Genomic DNA, 20,976 nt, shown 5'->3' with positions numbered 1-20,976 from the left:
TTGTTGATTCTAGTTGGTCCCGTAAACCGCTGCAGCTGGTTTAGACTGGGACATCAGCTGCTTGACCATTTTAAACAACAACCTTATTTGACCCACCCAGTTCAGAGGCCTCATTTATCAAATGTTGCGTAGAAATCGCCCTAAATTTGATATTATGATCATTTTTCAAAGTGCGTATGTTTTGAATCAACGAATGAACGTACGCACAGAAAACGTGTGTACGCCTCTCCATCAGATGTGAAAAGAAAAATACAGTATACATTTACTGAAATGAAATAGAAAGAATGTGCATCAGGTGTGTTTTGCTTTGTTTTTAATTAATTTATGAAGCCAGTGTTAACTGTATCCTTACATAATACGTGTTATATTACAATTCTATCATATTTTGTGCAGACAGCTTAATTTGTTTTACAGATAATATAAATGAGTGAACATTCAGTACAACCCCCAAAAGTGTTTGCTACAGACATGCATTAGTTGCTTGCGCCATGTTTTTCACAGACAGATCATTTGTAAACTCAGGAAATCCTGAACTCAGTGTAATATTTTACATTGGGGTGTGTTGTTTACAAAAAAATTAACAAGGCACTTCAAATAGTGCATGTACTCTTTGAGATTATAGAAAATAACAAAATTGTGAGCAGTACGTCAGCTGAAAATGTAGGCTGGAATCAAACTGAAGTTGTCCATCGCATTGTCTGTGTGGTAACTCAAGGAAGTGAACCAACAGAAGTTGATGTTGAGCTTAGTCTGACATATAATGTTTACAACGTTTTAACATCCTTAAAACACTGAGAATGAAAGGCCAGTCTGCATTTTCCATGGATACGCAGTCAATTTTCAAAAAAGAATACACTCAACAGTTGAAATGATGTCATTAATTACTCATGTCTTTCCCAAACGTATACACATTCTCCTTCATCGCACACAAAATGTCATTAATGATTTGGAATAAATTAAGGAGTAAATTATGACGAAGAAGTTTGTTTTGGGATTCAAAGCGCAGTTACATTCCTTAACGAATGTCTTTTTACAGTCAAAACGCACAAACAGCTCGTTTAGAGCAGTGCGTAAAAGCGCATCTTCATATAGCATTGAAAGCCGCTGTCTCGCACGAGGACGGCATATACTTCAGGGTGTAATTCAGTCCGTCATTGTTATCCCAGAATTCAAAGTTATCATCCTTCATGTACAACGCGAAATGCAAAGAATCGCTTGGGCCTAAGAAAGGAGGCGTGTACATAGTGAAGGAAAAGCGCTCTCCAAGCGCCGTCAACTCGTTGGGCACGAGGGTGGCATTCGCGTCCACGAACGACAGCCAGTCATTAAAAGTATACCTGACTCCAACCACTCTCTTGCAATTACTCCTACCCATCGCCCGTATGACCCCACGTATATCAAACTGGGTGACCGTCACGCTTTCCAACGCGACTTGACAGCGCGTAAGCCGCGTCTCCATATCAACAGTGTCCACGGGCATCTTAAAGGTAGGCACAGGGCGCTCAAATGTCAGAGTGGACTTCAGGTTTACGCACAAGTCATCCATGAAGTCCCGGTCCTTTTGGAGAGGATAGCTGTTAAGTCTAGTGAACACTTTGGCAGGAATCTCCGGATCCTCGCTGGTGTTAAAGTGCTTCACGCTGGCCAGATTTAACCCGAGCGCGTCCGCGAACTTGACGCGCTTTCTGCAGTTCTGCGAGATCTGGTGGTAGAGGGTCGCCTGATCCGGATAGGCAGGCAAGGACTTGGCTCTTCTTCTGTCACGCAGATACTCGGGTATCTCGTCGGGTTGGAGATCATCATCAGAGTCTATACCGTTCTCCATCTGCTCTTCGTTCACGATGTCCATTAACTCAGGTGTGAGTCTCCAAGGATGTAAACAGGTGAGAAGACTATTCTATAAATGCATGTGCAAAGTAGTGGTCCAGTGACAACCCCAGGGCTCCTAGTGCAGAGGAGAATATATGTGCAGTCAGTTAGATTTGTGAGATACGCCCACCCACAGACAGGGTCCAGCACGCCTTGGTGTACACACGATTGAAAAATAGAGCGTTTGTCCATTGCATCATCTTTACAAATAAATAAATAATTTCATAAATATATGACTACTACCAACAATAACAATAATAATAATACTTGTAACATAAGTGCCGTATTAGCATTGGCCTATGTAATTGCCTAAGATAAAATATTATGCAAATTTGTTTTTTTATTAAATAACATTTTAAAAGATAACACAACTACCACTTTTCCAGCATTTCAAAGTTATTTTTTCATTAGAGACTTGTCATGTTTCATTTGGTTTCGTATTAAGATCTTTGCCTGCCCGAAAGGCCTTTTTATTTTCCTAAAAGCTGTCTGGCTGCTCTCCCAACCAATGACCACAGTTCAGTTAGATCTTTAAAACATGTTGAAATCACAGTCAAAACAAACAAACTCAGCAAACCTCTAGTTCTGTTACAACACAATTAGTTTCAACTACAACACAATTCGTATTCGACTTAAATGGGTCTTTATATGTAGGCCTACACTTTTGTGTTAAGAGCCTTTGGCCTCAATGCAAGATGTTAGAATTATTGTTGATCATTTACAAATGGAGATTTCCTTTTAAATGCCATGCTTAATCATAAAGAAGAAAACTAAAAAGTTGTTTAAAACATTTTTTTTCTAAATACTGTAAAACTTTCCAGAAGCAAGCAAGCATCAACAGAACAAAACAAGTTTCGCTCAGGGTTATAATATAGTCCAGTAGAATTTAATGGGATTTTAACTATTCATTTTTATTTAAACTTTAATAACAATATAAAGACACCTTGTACTGTGTATGTCACTATATTTAAAATTGTTAAAAAACATTTAATAATCTTGTTCAAATTTTAGAGAAGTTTGTTGTAACTCTAATTCACCAGCAGATGTCAATGTTATTACATTTCTGTCATACCGATGCAAATAACACAAATACAGTGGCTTAAGTGTGTAAATAAAACTTGGTTCCAAACCGCTGGTGTACAAATGAATCATTTCTTTAAAGGTTTACTAGTTTATTAAGACACAGTAAAGCTGATGGATTTAACTGCTGCATTCCAGCATCAACATGACATCAGAACATTTGCATGTTACAGTATGTATTTCTCTCGGCTATTAACATTAGTGTGGTAGCAGCATTTGACCAGGAATGAAGACACATCGCATCATCTACAAATCTTGTACATCTGCTTGTGCAAGATTCTACATTGATGGACACTTCTATTGGAAAACACCTTGTGTTATATAAAAGTATTTTACATTCGATGTTGTTATAAAGGGAATGTGTCAGCACCCTTCATGTGCAGATATGCATTCATTCATATGGAATCTTAACCACAGATAATAGTGATTTCTGACATCTTCATAGTTATAAGATTACATGTACTAGAAGTACAAATGGTCATCAACCTACATTCCATTCAGATAAAAAAGAAATTAAACAAAGCTTTTTCTGTATGAAAAATGTTTGTGAGCTAAATCAACTGATCAACCTTTACTGGATAATGATCAAGTGATATAGTGATTATAGTTATGAAATGAAAAAACAGACTTTTCACTTAACATTCATAAGCAGGAATGTGTTTTCTTCCTCTTTGAGGTTATAAAATAAAATAATGTATTTATATTTTTGGCCAAATTTTTGGGGTGAAATATGATTGTTTCCACTGTTAAATTCTGTATTACTACAGTGTTGAATTTAACTTAAACAGGTAAAGATTCAAACTTTGAAAACTTAACCAAATGATATCTTTGAGGTGCAAAACATGTTTATGTGTTGTAATATACAGCTTATTCGACATATCTCATTTCATTGTGGGCGACTGAAAAAGTGGTACACAACAGCAAAACCATTTGACAATCAAGACTTCATCTTTAGTACACATATTTATAATGCTTGTAGTAGATCTAAAATATACTTCCATATATCTTAAGAAACATCTGTATTTATATCTCAAGGGATAAATGACAACAAAACATTGAAACTAACACAATTAACTGCCTTCATTAGTATAAATCTTTATAGTTATGGAAAAACCTGAAATAGATAATGGGCATTGTAGTTCAGCATTTATAGAAGGAAAAGCATCCCATCATGCCTCCTCTGCTGTGTATACACGGTACATCAACGTGACGATAACTGCAGCGATAGCGGGTATCAACCAGTTTGACCACCAGCTGGAACAAGAGACCAAAGGGAAGGTTTGTAACAAAGCACTTACACTTGCGAATGAGATTGCATTATTAATCAGATACTCATGATCTACAAAGGAAAGTTTGTAATACAAAAAACTGTGAAAATAGTTTATTTAAAAAGTTATGATCCCTTATGTATATCTACATATCTTTGCAAACTTCATTTTTAAGTCACATCTACCCAGACATTCTGTAATACAGAAAACACACAACATGTCGTTTTAATGAAAGCAGATGCAACCTACCTTGTTGTTTCTTGAACAGTTGTTACAAGTGATTCCTGTTAAACAAAAAACAAACAAAATTGGGTTTGTCCAATGCGTTTTAAAACAGTTCGAAGAATGTTTGTTAAAAGCTTGAAAATGACATTATCAACACTACGTACTGGTGGTCCGCCTAGTTTGTCTCGGTCTTCCTGTGAAGAAAAAAAAAAAAAGAGACGTGAGGTGACGTTAAAATTGCGACGTGAGCTTATTTTTTTCAGCTTCATCACAAAGTTACCATGATTTCTTTAATATAATCCTAATATCCATGTTTTACAAAGCTACAAAAAAATTAATTTCCCAGCACCTTCATAGAAACTTTCAGCTAGCATCTGAACTAAATCCACACTTCCTCTAGTAGGAATAAAAAAAGAATTCCAAGTGATTGATAGTATCTCAAACCCCGGTAGGACTAGAAAAACATCTTGGATTTTGTGAGATACAACTATGAAACCGACCTGATGCTGTCGGGGATGTAAACTCGGGACTTCGACAAGATATCAAGGATGGGTAAGTGTGTGCTTTTTTCCAACAAAGCACATTTTCACACAGTTTAACATTACCATCAAAATTGTTGAGATTTTACATGTCATGCTTATGGCAGACACTATAATCCAGTTAACAAAGTTACAAAGTCTTTTTTACATCTGTTGCCAAGGAGCCCAATGACCCATGACCACAGCCTTTTTGCACTCACATAATTTCACACAAACTACAAAATGCATCAAATATAGTCTGATCAGGCCTTTTTTGTGTGACACGGCTGACTGACGGAACAGACTTGCAAACAGACAAACATGCACACACTGTAGTGTATGTCAAAGACTGTCAAAGTATGTACTTTCATTTCATCTTATTTTTAATTCGTTTTAAAAGTTTACTGTATTTGCCTTCACATAAATCATGTTCAGCATACACATCAGTTATTCTATATATAAAGCTGTGTTAAAAACAGCACAAAGGACTTCTTTCTATTGATCAACGATATTTCCATTCAACCTACTGGATGAAGCTCTCCTATAAGCATAGAACTGGCCATCTCCCGGGCATCTGTGGAGTGCCCGACGTCTTCGAAACTCTCTGTAGCATCTCCACCCGCCTGCTCTCGTAACACCTCCTCTCCTCCAGGGTGCTGTGGACACCAGTAAATGCATGAGATCATCCGGGTCACACTTATTTCAAAGGAAAGCCATAAATGATTGCTTAAAAATCCACTTTGCCCCCCGGATTACAGTTCACTGCTAATGGAAAACTGGGTGAATACTGTCAAAGTTGATCCATGATAAACAAATTGTATCTTTTTCTTTAAATGAATGCAATCATTAAAGCATTTTATTTTTCACAGATGATGCTATATTTAAAGTCCTAGTCATATCTGGTGTTTGGTATGGAAACCCTTATACACTAAGTCATGCAATTGTATGCTTAAAATAGCTTTTGTACATTTTAAGATCTAGCTGGATTGCTGTATATTTCTCAACATGTAATCTAGATAACACTGGAAAGAGGGGAAATGCCAATCTGATAAAGCACGCAAGCATGTGTGTGGTACTATCCCTTCATACAAATATGAGAAATGACATGAATTAAGAAATAGTTATTGCTTAATACACATACATTAAACACATTAATGTTAGTTGACTATTTGTATCTATATTGGCAAATTTATGGACACTTGGCGGAAGTGTGTCCGTGCATTTCTTGTGTTAGACGCTGCAAGCCTGTGGATTTACGTCACACACCTATCTGCCTCTCTGTAGGCAATGTACACAATAACGTGCACAACAGACAAACTCATTCTGCTACACTGTTTGTTTACCAAATGCAATAGCGTATGCATGTATTACACATTTAACTGTAATTGTCAACGTATTTCGCACAAGTGTTTGTGTCGGTATAGAATTGTTAACACTCACCTCCTCGAGAAACTTCGTGACGTCGTATACTTTATTATGGATGATAATCCATGTGCTTTTAAAAGAGTTCCGCTCCTCCACTTCTGACAGACGATAATATTTAACACCCTCCGCGTCTGACCCGTTAACCTCCATCGGTTTAAACGTGCGTTTTCCGCAAAGAAAGTCACAAGGAAATCCTCCAAAAAGTTACCAAGCGACCCTCACGCACGAGCGTAACGTACTTCAACACTGCGCCAACCAACGATTGCGTTTCCCAACACGCCAAGCCACGCCCATTCCGCTCTAGAGGAAATCTTATTGGATAGAGTTGCATTTCGTTTGCCTGGCGTGTCGGTTTCTATTGGTTTTAAAGGCTGTCAATCAAAGTGTCTGGCCGTGTATCACATCGGATATCAAGGCTAAAGCGTCAGCGTGACTTTGCTGAGTTTGCTCAAGTTCACTAGAGCGGTGGTTCTCACGCAATACGGAAGCGCAGAAGTTTATTGTTTATCAGTTTACTATGATATGGTTCATTAAAAGCCACACCAGGCTGAGATGACGTGTGTTGTAATAATTGGTGGTTAAAGGGACACAGTGGCTATCCTGCAAGCACAAAAAAATATGATCTAACATAAAACGTAATAATATAATGATAAAACTAGTGCAGTATTCACAACAAATTGATTATTTTTTGTAAAAAAAGGTTAGTTGTTGAATTAATTTATGCCATTCAGGTTCATTATTAGGCTAATATAGATTGTTTGGTGGGATGGGCACGACGGCTTCCCTTGTCACGCGATACGCGTCTCGCGCTTACCGCCAATATCGCGCTCTAGTAACTGTCACGTGAAACTGTGAGGTAAAATATCACGTTCTTTCTTTCTTTCTTTCTTTCTTTCTGTGGCAAGCGAATTTAAATGATATCTGATACACTAATAACAATCTATAATTTAATTGCTCATAATGTGTAACTTACGTTTCTTATTTGTAGTTCAGATTTGGCGAACTAGTAATAATAGTAACGTACTGTACCTCAGTATCACAGTTCAATGGTTTGGTTAACCCACATTTCCCCTCAGAATGAATGGATGTGGGACACAGTCGTTGTTTTTCATCGCTCTTCCGGAGCTGAGGAGTTTATGTTATGTCAACCTGTTCTTCACCAACACCAATGATGAAGGAGAGTTGAGAAACAAGCAAGTGAAAACCTGCAGGTGAAAAAGAAAAACAAATGTAATATATTGAAGTTACTGGTATAGGCTGGGGCCTGGCTAAAGTTGATCATTTGCATGTTATTTATTTTATGTTAAGTTGAATCTATCTTTGAACACTGTTCCGTGTAAATCTGCTTTGTGTTCTATTCATGTTTACCTTTTTCTCTCTTTCAGAGAACTTGTGCTCTTATACTCGAGCATTATTGCCTCACCTGTTTTGGGTCATTTTGTGGGCATCACTGTTGTCATGACTGTAAGTATGACATTTTTAACCTAGCTGATTTGATTTGAATCTGATATTGTACAAGTAAGTGGTAATTAGGTCAACGTGTGATTTTATGCAGGCTCTATTGACAGAAATGCAATATAATACACATATCTATATCTTCAGAGGTGTATAAAGCTTTAGGCTATGTTTTTGTTACCTTAGAATGAGCTATTTCGATCTAAAATACAGAGGGTCCTTTTGCATGGAAATCGGCATGTTATTTCTACAGGAAATAAGTAAAAACTCATCTACAGCAAAGCACAAAGGTGGTAACATCTTCTCAGGCCTGTGTCTGCCTCCATAGGGCTTCTTAAGTGAGGGTTGGAGTTAGCCGTTGGTTGCAATTCACTACCTCACCTCTAGATGCCGCTACATTTCGTGCGCTGGACGTTTAATTACCATATTCATTATGAAAAATCTTTAGTGTAATACAGTCCAAAGTAGGGAAGGATATTTTACAAACAAAAAAGTATGTTTTATTAATTATTTAACATAATAATATTTAATCAATGATGACTATAATTAATTTACATTTAGGCATTTGGCAGACGCTTTTACCCAAAGCGACTTACATTGCTTTATCCTATACATTTTACCTAGGTATTTGCAATCCCCTGGGATCGAACCCACTTGTTAATGCAATGCTCTTACCACTGAGCTACAGGAAAGCTTAATTTAGCTTAATTAATGTCAAAATACATTTTATTATTGCAAAATTATACGTTAGGCGAAGCGCATATTATTTTGATTGCATTGCGTGTCATCGTGCCTCCCTTTTATGAGTGTTTTGTGATATCTGCATCTCCTTGCGTGCGATTGCACCTGTCATTGGAGTGTGTGATGTTGCATGTGCGTGACTTCAGATCTGTGGGTGCATGTGTGTGTGCGTGTCAGCACAGCTCGTGCTAAGGCATGTCTCGTGCAAAGCAAAATATTTGAGGCACATTCCACACACTCCATCATCTGTTTTCCTGTCCTGAACTGAGGCCACTTAAATCAGCATTTAAAGCTAACATGTCCAGTGTTGTCCCTTCAGTAGTGCCTTTGATTTGAATCTGGAACACATTTTTCTTGAGTTTTACAAATTTTGTGAATGTGTTACCAGACTTCAATTGGAACGCTAGTGAATAATTAACATTGTTGTGCTTATGTAACCTTCGTGCCTTTTGTGCTTGTGCAGTCAAAAAGGGAGAACATGCCTTTGTACCGATGCATCTCAAAATGAAAATTTGTTTATTCTTTTTTGCAAGGCTTCATTCCTCAGATTTGTTTCTTATCGGGAACATGATATCTTTGTTTACCGGTCTATTTTAAGTGTCTGTTTTTCTTTCTTGTGCGCTTTCCTAGGATACATTTTACAAGAAAGGCATCATTCAAGCTTTTGCACAGACACATGGTCTGCAGGTAAGTTTAAGGGAAAATGTTTTAGCTTTTTTTTTGTCTTCTCTCAGACAGTTTTACCTCCAGGTTGTACTTGCAGACAAATCCCTCAAGCATTTCTGTTGCTCCATGAGTTCAGTCTGAGCTTGAACCCAATCTGACCCTTCTTGACCTCTTTTTGTGAACAAATGATCACAACAATTCCGAATTTAGGAGCTGTATATACCTTATTCAATAATGTATTTATTACTGAGTGTAGTATCAAAGTGAAAGGTGTTCTGGGTCATTGCTAGTGTATTGGTAGGATATTGATCAAATCACTATCCTGCAGTATGGGCAATAGCAATAGTTATCCTTGTCTTAGCAAACGACAAGAAGTAAAGATAAGCAATAGAGTTAAAAAGGTAAAATAAAAAGGTAAAAAGGAAATATTATGGTAATGTAGCGAGAGAACAGAGGTATAGAGAACATGGGCAATTAAGACATACAATATAAACCAGAAAACAGAAGCTTCTGTACAATGATACTAAATCTGTCTGTCACAGACCTTTAATCCATCCCATTAACTTCTGTTTCTGTAGTTTGGCAGCCCCCAAAGGGTATCGCCTCCTGTTTTGCAGACCTGTTTGTCCTATTCTGTGACTGCCAAGATGGCTCCCAAATGGAATAAAGCTGGCCAATACCTTATTGCAGGTGAGCGACAATACAATCACATTTACATTAAATCATTTGGCAGACTCTTTTGTCCAAAGCGTCTTTAAAATGATCCTAACAACAAGAAATTCGTACACGTAAGGCAATATACACGAGAAGTGCCAGCAATACAAAGTTTAGGGTATGACGTTAAGATGATAAAAGCAAGCATACAGAGAAAAGTACAGAAATTTAAAGAGAGTCAATCAAAAGTTTTTTTTTGTAAGAATCATTTTGAGAAGTACTAAAATTTCATGATAATTCACTCACCCATATGTCTTCATTTAATGCACTTAAATGGGGGCTGTTGGTTAAGGTCATCATTTCAGTTTCATCGCAGCTTCGAAAGGCTCTACAGGACACCAGCCAATGAATAAGGGTGTTGTCTAGCAAAAAGATTAGTCATCTTCCAAGAAAACGATAATATATATTCCAAATATGATATAATTCTTAAACATAAATAAATGGCTTGCACCGCCTCCAAGATGAAATCTGGACCTTAACCAACAGCCCCCCGTTGAAATCCATTATATGGATAAGAACCCTGTAAAGCCTCCTTTGTTTTTCGACAAAAGAAATAAACACACGTACGGCTTGTATGACATATGGATGAGTGAATTATCATGAAATTTTAATTCTAAGTGCTCACAGAATAGGTGGGTCTTCAGCTGTTTTTTTAAATGTGTGATTGATGGGCCTTACATAAGCCTTTTTTACCTGATTGCACATTAAGATACACACACTGTTGTTGCCTTTGTGAATTTAAATGACACAGCCATTAAGGAATAATAGTAAGCGATTGTTCACTGAAAAAGGACTGGATGCCTATGTGAAACGCTGTTCAAAAGATCTTAACAGTCTACTTTATGATAAAGCTAAACTTCAGTCTGTATTAGCGTTTTTTTAAACTTTTTTCTAGTTGAGGAATAAGCAATGCATACAGTTTACTGGATGTCGCTTTCATTTCATTTACAGAGCTCTTGTTTTTATTACCTTGGGGTTCAAGGGATATGTCAGGAGTCTCAGTTTAACCCTTAGAAATTAAAAGGCAGGATTGTAGTAATTTCAATGTTTAACAGTCATGTTATGAATTATCACTGTTAAAGATTTTAATTTTCATTACCTTAATTAGTAGCACAATGTTTTAATCTAGAAAATATGTAACAAGCATGTACCTGTACTGTGTGTGATGCTTCCAAATCAACAGCCTATTACCGTTGAGTCATCAGTATGGTTTGGATAAGTGGATATAAAAGGAACAATATAAAAGGAAAAGGAAACCGGGCAGTTTTTGTGCCCTTGTGTTGGAGGTCGCTCCTTGAAAAATTGTGTGGTGTAGTCCTTGAACACATTTGGTGCTTTTACTGTGTTTATGACTGTGAGGCTGACAGAGGTGTTTGGAGGTTCTTCAAAGCTTGGCAGGGACAATTTATAGAAATGAATTCTAGTCTAATAAATATGTGCTTGTTTTTAATGAACATATTTTTGATGATACTACCAGATTGCAACATTCCCCACAACATTTTTTTGTTATAAATTATGCAATAATCTCCCATCATGCAACTTGTTTCAACTTCTTAGAATTATGTTTTTTTCTCTCTCTTTCCAGGAAGGGAATTCCTAAGTCACTCTGGTAAACTAAATGCGGTTGGTAGGTGGGAGTTGTCTGTCTATATACTTTGGTACAGGACACTGCCATTTCTATTCTCATTGTTGGACACTGATTTCCCATGATTGCTGTCTAGCAGTGACTAAGATGGTCGAACACATAAGGAAAACCCCTCTTACATAATATCTAAATAATATTTTCTTTCTAGTATAAGAAAATAATCTTGGAGAGTGTTTGTAAGTATCACCCCTTCCCTCGCAGAAGTACTTGTAAATGTTCATTGCATACACTTCTTTCCCTTTAGCCCAGAATCATTTTCTTTTGTCATGCTTCAGGCCACAGTTTAAGATGTAACACTGTATCATCAAACCAAAATCTCTTCTATAGTTTATTCACTTACTCATGAAAAACGCACACACTGTTTTTTTATTATCTCTGTTTGTCTTATCGCCTCTTACTCTCTTTATATATTTACTCATTCTCATGTCCTCTGAGGATGTGCTCTTGTTATTCACCCACAGTTCTTGAGTTGAACATCACAGAGACTCAGCTCTGTATTAGTGTTGAGGCCAACACAGTCAGACTTCCTCCAGCTGTGGTAAGACACTCTCAGCCTGGAGTCACAAATCCCAGTCTAGCCTTTTTTAACCTGTGAAGATCTTTACTGCCATTATAAAGTGTTGAACCCTTTGACACAATTCATGCCCTATATGCCTTTGGCACTTGCTCAACTATGAATGTGCTCATGACAGAGTAAAACTGTCCAATCAACTGTTTTCTGCATAAATCTGTTCCTCAGTTGTTGATTTAGACACACAAATACATTTGTATACAACTATACAATATATTAAACCAATAGTAGGTTGATAGCCCCTAAAAAAGTAAACAATATGCCCCGGTTCAACATTTATTTTCAGTTAAGACAGCTTAAACACTCATTTTAGTCTGGGACTAGTTTTAAGCCTTGTCTGTGAAATTTGGCATGTGACGCTGGTGCTTTTGATCATGTAACAACATCAGTTATAGGTCTTGACTTTAGAGAGGGATTACCTTTTTGTCAGATCAATCACAAATGGAGGGCGTGTTTAGGAAACCAATCTGAAGTAATATGTTTGTAGTGACACAGAAACTATAAATCTTTAAAACATCTCCGTTTTACTTTTTATGTTCTTCTGACTGTTTGTAATATGCACAATAAAATGTGGTCTAAACATTTTTAATCCATGCTCTCTCGTATTATAATTTATGTTGTCAGTTACATGCTCTTGTGTTTTCTGGCAGTTAAAGGATTTCGATTTTCCTACTGCTGTGGTGGACCATTTTCTCCACACTGATGACGCTGTCCTTCATACAAACATGCCAAATAATTGGTGCCACGTTCTACCAAGGTGTGTGTATACAGCACAGTCAGACTGCTTTTTAAAATTGAAGTCCTACATCTAAAAACACACATAAATCGGTACTGGTGATTTGCACTGTACTGCTGGTTGACAGTTGGATTTCAGCAATATTTTTTCTCAGAATTGTATGGCTTTTCTATTACAGGTAACACATAGTTTTATTGTTTTTCATGTATCTTGTGTGTGTGTGAGCAGTATGAAGAAAGGTCAGCTCATCAGTATCAGTCGCAGAATTCCACTGGAAAGTCCATTTCAATCTTACTCAGAGTTCCAGGAGCATTGGAACAGCACGGTAAATACAACCACAGTCATGCATCTTCGAATGCTCTCTGGTTAAGAGTTAAATCCTCATGTTTATTGTGTAGTGGCAGGGTTTTTTGTATATTACGATGTGTTACAACATATTAACCATGTATTAACATTTTACTGTTATATCGTTTACGTACCTATTTTTAGTCTCCCCCATAGAACAGTCTTTGTAGCTATAAAAGCAAAAAAATCGTTTTTTTCAGATATATTAATTTATAATATAATTATAATTTTAAATACTTTAAATAATTAATGTGTATACGAAGTCCCATAAAAATGATCATAATACATCTTCTTCGCCTCTTTCTATTAAATGTGATGAATTTGGTAACGTACATCTGTGGCTTGTATGTTAGAGAAATAAAAAATGATGTCCTTTACAGCAGCCAAAACAGATGCTGGGCCTCAAAAGTGTTATGAAGGTTACATTTCAGGTTGACAGCATATGTTAACAGTTAACCGTTAGACCTACTCTGTTTCTGAAACAGCTTTTGCCATTTACATTTAAATGTTTATGTAAATTGACTGTCAGACACTGGAAGTGTTGTGCTTTCACAGCATTCTACTTTGTTTTATGTGTGTGCTTGCACGTATAGTACTACCTGTATGTGTGTTTGTGTTTAACACTATGATCTACTTATGTTTGGATTAGAGTTTGAAACCTAACCTTTGATCATAAACAGACGCACACACTTGCGGGGCTTGGCTGTAACACAGAATTTGTCTGTATGTGCAGACATGCACGGTTTGCCCATTCGTATTGTATATACACCATCTGTTCAAGTCCAAAACACATCTAAATATTTTGTTAGAACATTGCTTGTTTGCTTATAAAAACACTTACACAGACAAACAGGGAAAAATCTGCCGGTTAAAAGAAAGCTGTTTTATTGCATGTAGCTCTGTTCTGTATTCATGTCTCCGTCTTTTATCACTTTTGTTGTTTGTTTGTTTCTACTACACTTTTGGTTTAGTATGGATACAAGCTTCCATCTGCAAGGGAAGAAGAAGTTATCTACTGCAGTGTCTACTTTAAACCAATAGGTGAAAAGCTGTTCACGTATCCTTTAGTAAGTGTTCTGACGGTGTTAATCTCATTTTTGTTTAGCATATACAGAAGTTCATGAAGCACTTTCTGTTAAATACTGTACACTTATACCATATCTTTTGTGCTGTTCTGATCCGTTTACAATCATGATAATGTTACCGTTTATTGGCAGAAACAGAAATCGCTTTTTGTCATAAATCTTCTTCTGGAGATTCATTCTGAAAGCATTAAAAAGGCCTGTTGTTCAAACACTAAGTTATGCAACATGACAATGACACCTAGTGGTCATGAGCTAGGAAAGTAGTTATTATAGAACAGAAATTTATTCTTGAGGATCTATTTGAAATGAAGCTTTCTGAAAATGCAAACAATCCACAGCATGCAACTATGTTTATTGTATAAGAGAGGTTTGTCCTATGACATCAGTATGTGCATGGTTAATTCTGTAAACATGCGCTTAATATGGTGTACAGCGTTCACCACAGTGTGTTCTGCTGGACAATAGCCATTGTTTGTGGCGAACCCCAGAATCAGAATCAGAAAGAGCTTTATTGCCAAGAATGTTTGCACATACAAGGAATTTGTTTTGGTGACAGGAGCATCCAGTACACAGAATAAGCAACAACACAGAGACCATCAAACAATACAAAAAACAGTTACACAGATGATTTAAGTAAGGGTCTATGGGTATAAAAATAAAGAAATACAATACAATAAACATAAGAGTAAAGTTATGTTTGTATGTAAATATGTACAAGTAAAAAATAGAATAGACTATTTCAGTAAAAGGTATGTGTTATATACAGCAAGACGAAATATAATTTACAGAAAAAGTTGTATAAAAAATAGATAGTGTATTATCTGAAGGTCAACTCAGCTTTATTCTCTATACATGCTGTGTGTGACTGTCATATTAATAACAATTTTTAGATTTGTTCTCTTTCGGCAGTTTCACACACGTATCCTTAAACTCATGCTCAGATATCCACTGTGTTGTATCCGGACTCTGCCAGTACAGTGCTTTCCCAGAGTAGACCTGCAGGGGGTGCTGAGAACCTTCCTATCAGATCTGCAGGCTGAACTGCTAAGTGTGTGTGGTTTTCCAGTGCAGATGTCCAACAAGCCTTTCTACTACAACCATGAACTGATCAGACCAGTCACTGAGGTATTACACAGACGTGTGCATAAACATACATTCAAACATACAAGTTCAATTGATCAGATACTTAGATTACTCTCATCGTGATGTAGAATCCATCAATTAAACGTAACATGACGGGACTGTTGACATTTGACATTGGCTTATTGGCTCATTTCTTGTGACAAAACTCACCTGCTACACAGATGCAAATGGATGGTCTACCCTGCATGTGCTACCCTGGTTTTACATTCATGTTGCAAGATAAATTCAATAAATTTGACATTTGTATTTATTTTTCCAAACATATCTTTTAAAGTGAGTTACAAACTTTCAAGAAAAGAGACCTATGGGATCTTTTGGATGATAACAAAATCTTCAAACTGCTCGCCAGATATAATTACACCCCCGAACTTGACATATGACACATATGAGAAGTGAACATATGGATGATCGGCAAAGCCTTCGCACAGTCAGCCTCATAAAACAATCCATCACTTTGTAGGAACAATGCCATTTAAAACACATAATATAAGAGTTTCCAGTCAGAGCAATACCTGACACTACATTAGGTCATTTCTTCCATTTGATTATTGTTGGCGCAAGGAGGAGATACTGACAGTCGGCCAGATGGACTGAGGTTTAATTTATGCTGGCCAGAACTGAATGCTGAATGCTAATGTCACATTGACAAATGTGGATATGATATGATTTGAAACACGATATGTGTCACCCCTTTGTTGGTACAGATGGAAGACTAGTGAACGTGAAGCTTCATTATTATCATAACATCGTAAACTCTCATGATTGATAATGATGATGATGAGAACAGCATTAGGCCAACAGTGATTAACTGACTCCGTTTAATTCACACACCAGCTCCTCAATCATAGATCAGCGCAGACAAAACTTTACAGATTTCTTATTTCATATGACTGTGAAACCTACCAGATTTTGAAGTCACGTTACCACACTAAAATGAAATATACAGCTTCTATAGATATTATAGGCTTATCTCATGCAGGGTCATAGGAAGTGCTGGAGCCTGAGCTAATAATTTCAGGCTGAAGGCAGGGAAACACCCTGTACAGATGGCCTGTCCTTAACAGCCCAATAGACAATTTCTCTTGATAATTTCAAAGAGCTCTTAAGGAAAGAAGCTGACTGATAGAAAACTTGAAAGCTCTTGTTGGGTCTGATATCTGTAATATTTTCATCATGAGTCAGTTTTGGTTTCTGTGATGTATTAATATTAAGAATGTATATCACCCGGTAACAATAGATATTTTATGCACTCACATAAGTTGTGGATTCTGTCCTTTTGAAGAAATTGTCATTGTGTTATGTTGATGTGTTATTGGTTTACCACCAAATATTTAATTGTCTGTGCGGTGTTAAACATTATAAGTTTAACATTAAAACTCACAATCAATAAGAGTATATAAAAAATATAACATTTTATTAATAAAACCCCTTATGTATATCAGTGTGTTGCATATCTTACATACACAACCTTTTCTTTCTTAAATTTTAGTACTGTGGAGCCCTGCCTGTAAACTTGACAACAGAAAACACAAGCAAGGGTGTATTGAACCATCTACCCAGCAGCTCCGTACAGAACACAACCCAACACAACTGCTTTCAGCATGAGTCGACTGGTAAACAGACCGAAAATAAAAGGAGTCTCAGTTTGGAGTCGTCTCCCGGTCAAAAAGCGGGGACTCTCATCAGCTCGACGACTCTGGTCTCCGCTTCTCAAACAAATGTTAAATTTACACACAGCCTGTCACAGTCTGCTGTGTTTCAGAAACCAAAGCTTGTGCCGGTCTTCCAGAACAAATCAAACACTTGTCACCTAAATGTGACCAAGATCCCTGTAGAGGAGCAGCAGAGAGGACTGGAAAGACAGAAGGTGGCAGTCATCAAACCTCTGACTACTGCTCTCCAGTGCTCTGCACCTCCAATCCATTCTTCACGGTTCTCCAGGCTTGTCCCTGAGCGGGTGTCCTTACCCTTTTATAAAAGGCAAACGGGCATCGATGGAGTCACTAGGGTTCTCCCAAACCAACTTTTTGTTCAGACACAGCCTCAAGTGTGTGAGGTCCCCAGTAAAAGAGCGGTAAGTCAGTCAGGTCTCAGACAGCAAAATTTGAATATATTTAGAAATCAAGTGTTTTCTAAGTAATGCATTACTCTTACTATTGTTCATACTGTACTAAATGTGTAGATAGATGTGTGCTGGTGCTCTCTCTGATGGAGCTTCTCTCATCTTTCAGGGAGACACTTTTGAGTCAAAACCAAAGCGACTCAAACAGAATGTGCGGGATGTGGACATGTATGCAAAAAACAAGCAGGTACTTAAAGATGCATTTTAAATTTTTAGTGCTTTGAATGTGAATTTTAAACATTATTGATGATGACTAAAATCGGATAGCTAGGTATTCTTACAGCTCAGTTGGTTAACAAAACAAAGGTCATGTGTTTGATTACCAAGAAACCAACATTCTTGGAAAAAATGTATAGCTTAAAGGCACTGTAAGGGTGTATATGTATAGCATCACCTCCAATGTTCTTTCAAAATATTGACCATAACAGTGTAACCAAAATACAATCAGCAGCTTTCTTGTCAGCATATTTAGAAACCGTAAATGGGATTCACATTCAAAAAAGATTAGTTGAACAATAAATAATGTTTCAGCATATCTGTAATTTTGTATTTGAGTGATAAAATCTCAACAATAATGCAGAATTAATTTCTCCTCTGTCATGAATGGCATTAAACGCACGTTTAGCACATTTTATAACAGTTTGCATAATACGTTTTGGCAGTGTTTTAAATATAAAAAAACTTTGAACTGCTGATGAAATGAGGTTAAAAAGGCGTTAACCTGCTACATAGAGGTTTTCATTTTTGTCTGTTCCCAGCTCTCAAAGGTCAATTCGGTGACTCTGCAGGCATGGTTGAAGAGTCGAGGGGTCAGCGTGCACTCAAAGGTTAAGAAAGAGGAGCTAGTGTCAAAGGTTATGAAATGTTTGAGTGAAACCTAAGGCAGAGGAACCACTACTTTAGTATAAATACCTAAGTGTTGGGTTACTCAACTGAATACCACGTTATAATTGAGAATACTGAAGAGGTTTGAAACTTTCCAAGTTCTTGTTGGTTGAACTAATAAACTGTTGTGTCAGTTCAGTATGCCATGAGTTGTTCTATGTTAAAGCATTTCATTCAGTGTGGACCAACAAAATTAATTGGATCTTTTCTTTGAAGAAAGAGGTACTGTAGATAAAAAATATATTTTTAATTGCATGATGGTTTGCTTCTTTTACACATATTATTATTTAGTATTTAGTCAACCAATGACATTTAGCACTGCAAAAAATCCAATAATAAAATCGCATTGTTCTTTTATAGTTTAATGAATTTTCAGTAATATGTATGCTTTTTATTTTAGTTTTATGTCAGATGAAAGACCAGTGAACCAAAAATGAGACAACCGTTGTTACATAGCTTAAAAAGTGAAAATAAATAAATTAGTGTTTAGAAGACCTAGATGATCAGCTTTGGTTGTAACTTTGGTATCTTGGGCATTTAATCTAAGCACACCTTGAGCTTTTGAAACTTGTAAAGAGATACACAAGAAAAATTGGAAGAAGCTGGAGCAAAATTTTTCATTTGATTTAATCGTATTGCTGCCAAGAAGAATCACTTATGATAGAGAAATGTTTTCGATCCTTTCTTCCCACATGTTTCTTCAGCAATCTTGCCAAACCATTAAAACACAGACAACCATGAATGTTACGGTATAAGGAAAGACTGATGCATGCATGATTGTGACATTCACCAACCCTAATAATACCACAGTCTCTTGGAGGCTCTTGACTGAAATGGAAATGAGGCCCAGCCACTCAGATGGCTAATGACAGGGCCCAAACACACGCTTTCTGTATCTTAAAAGAGCAGGCTTGTTCTTGTCTTTTTTGCCCTTTATACTGACGGAGCTTAATGACCCATACAAATCTGACTTGAGAGCTTGCAGTAAGAACAGTAGGAAGTCATGCAGGAGCAAGTATGCACTTCTGAATTGCGATTTTCTATTCTGAACTTGAACTTTGTGAAACTTTCATACCGACCCCACTGCGACTAATAGGGCAACTGTTATTTATGACCGTAATGGCTTCTGATATTCAGTATGTTTAATTGATGGATGGCTTGTTTGTAATATGCAAAAATGTTATATATGAATTATTAGGTCATAGGTCAAGTGCAAGACCATTTTTTTTACATTTCTCATACTTCTCAGAATCAGGACTTTTGTTTGGTCTGAATCAGTATATACATCCATTGAAAGTTTGAATATGATAGATTCAAAATTACAATTTTGATAAAATTGTAGTTACTTTTACAGTATACATTTATATGCAGTATTTAAAACAACGTGTTGTTAAAGAATTAACCTGTTTAAATTGTATGAATGTAATTTTATTTTGTAGATAACAAAATGTCACATTAAATGGTATTTCGTATATTTAAAAAAGCATATTAAGTCTCAAAAAAACAAGCTTAATAAACAATAAACAAACAATATATCTACACATCCATATGTAACGAATTACATCTTAAGACATATTTGGTTCGCTAAAGGACTCGAACAGATTCAGTTCTGAAAAAAAGGTCTAGCATCATTTGTTTCATCATATCTTTCAGTAATGCACCCCAGAATGTACTTTTGTTTAAATGCCAAAAGCAACAAGGCACGCCAACAATTCCTGAGTTTCCTACATGCTTGTTCATGCTCCCATCCCTCAGGACACATCTACTGCTCAAAATTAGACTGTTTTCCTGAATTATGACCTGGCAGACTTTATCTAAAACCACAAACTAATATATGGAGTCAAATAGTCTACTGCTGTCACTTATGAGAGCTCTTATAATTTAAAGACTTATTGATTGAGCAAAGACATTATTTTTAATATGATTGTTGATGTGGGTTACTTTTACAGAACATAACTTAAATAGTGTAGCCATATTTTGGTTCGTTTCAAACAGTTAATCGAAAGTTATACCATTGGTCTATCAGGTGTGTTCTTGAATAGACAATGTAAATGCTAGTTTATATATTTTTAATTTTGCTGATGTATCAACAGTTTCTTTTATTTAATGTTATAATGATTTTAAACCATAACCTGAATAATAACAACCTAATACTGTTCAATAATACCCATCTAACATTGTATGATAAGAGCCAGACTGAAAGAACCATTAAAGTATATATGGTTAGGAAAAGTGAAGTGATCTTGTACAGATGAACACCCACAAAGTCATGATGATATCCAGTTCGGTCACGCTGTAGTTCTTTCTCACATTCTCAACACATGGCTACATTTCGCTGCCAAGCTGAGAATGATCTCCGTGCTTAATGTGCCCTAATATATGAAATACCAGAGGGACCTTCTCACCACTGAGTCTCTGAGCAGGGCAGGTGGCAGCTGGGCGTTTTTACCCAGCCCTAAAAAAATGAACCCTTCATCTGAGCT

The 20,976-nt window shown here is 36.6% G+C and overlaps 3 protein-coding genes across 3 annotated transcripts; 1 reads left to right on the top strand and 2 right to left on the bottom strand.

The window, feature by feature from the left end:
- Nucleotides 1-296: 296 nt before the first annotated feature.
- ppp1r3g (protein phosphatase 1 regulatory subunit 3G) lies at nucleotides 297-2,302 on the bottom strand. The gene has a single exon (XM_056738184.1). It carries the CDS (start codon nucleotides 1,847-1,849, stop codon nucleotides 1,085-1,087), a length of 765 nt encoding a protein of 254 aa, XP_056594162.1. The 5' UTR covers nucleotides 1,850-2,302; the 3' UTR covers nucleotides 297-1,084.
- Nucleotides 2,303-3,772: 1,470 nt separating this feature from the next.
- LOC130413166 (cytochrome b5) lies at nucleotides 3,773-6,648 on the bottom strand. The gene is made up of 5 exons (XM_056738185.1): nucleotides 6,401-6,648; nucleotides 5,488-5,616; nucleotides 4,607-4,636; nucleotides 4,467-4,501; nucleotides 3,773-4,203 (listed from the first exon to the last, which is right to left on the bottom strand). The coding sequence occupies exons 1-5, from the start codon at nucleotides 6,533-6,535 to the stop codon at nucleotides 4,119-4,121; spliced, it is 414 nt and encodes a 137-aa protein (XP_056594163.1). The 5' UTR covers nucleotides 6,536-6,648; the 3' UTR covers nucleotides 3,773-4,118.
- A 114-nt stretch (nucleotides 6,649-6,762) lies between these two features.
- Nucleotides 6,763-18,748, top strand: LOC130413164 (uncharacterized protein C18orf63-like). The gene is made up of 15 exons (XM_056738182.1): nucleotides 6,763-7,020; nucleotides 7,117-7,241; nucleotides 7,462-7,596; nucleotides 7,771-7,849; nucleotides 9,212-9,268; nucleotides 9,826-9,937; nucleotides 11,547-11,588; nucleotides 12,068-12,144; nucleotides 12,828-12,934; nucleotides 13,142-13,238; nucleotides 14,230-14,315; nucleotides 15,285-15,468; nucleotides 16,976-17,560; nucleotides 17,718-17,795; nucleotides 18,367-18,748. The coding sequence occupies exons 3-15, from the start codon at nucleotides 7,463-7,465 to the stop codon at nucleotides 18,487-18,489; spliced, it is 1,761 nt and encodes a 586-aa protein (XP_056594160.1). The 5' UTR covers nucleotides 6,763-7,020; nucleotides 7,117-7,241; nucleotide 7,462; the 3' UTR covers nucleotides 18,490-18,748.
- The last annotated feature ends 2,228 nt before the right edge of the window (nucleotides 18,749-20,976 follow it).

This window comes from Triplophysa dalaica, chromosome 23, assembly GCF_015846415.1.
Source record: "Triplophysa dalaica isolate WHDGS20190420 chromosome 23, ASM1584641v1, whole genome shotgun sequence".
In the NCBI taxonomy this organism is placed as follows: domain Eukaryota; kingdom Metazoa; phylum Chordata; class Actinopteri; order Cypriniformes; family Nemacheilidae; genus Triplophysa; species Triplophysa dalaica.
This window is presented reverse-complemented; position numbering and strand designations above follow the sequence as displayed.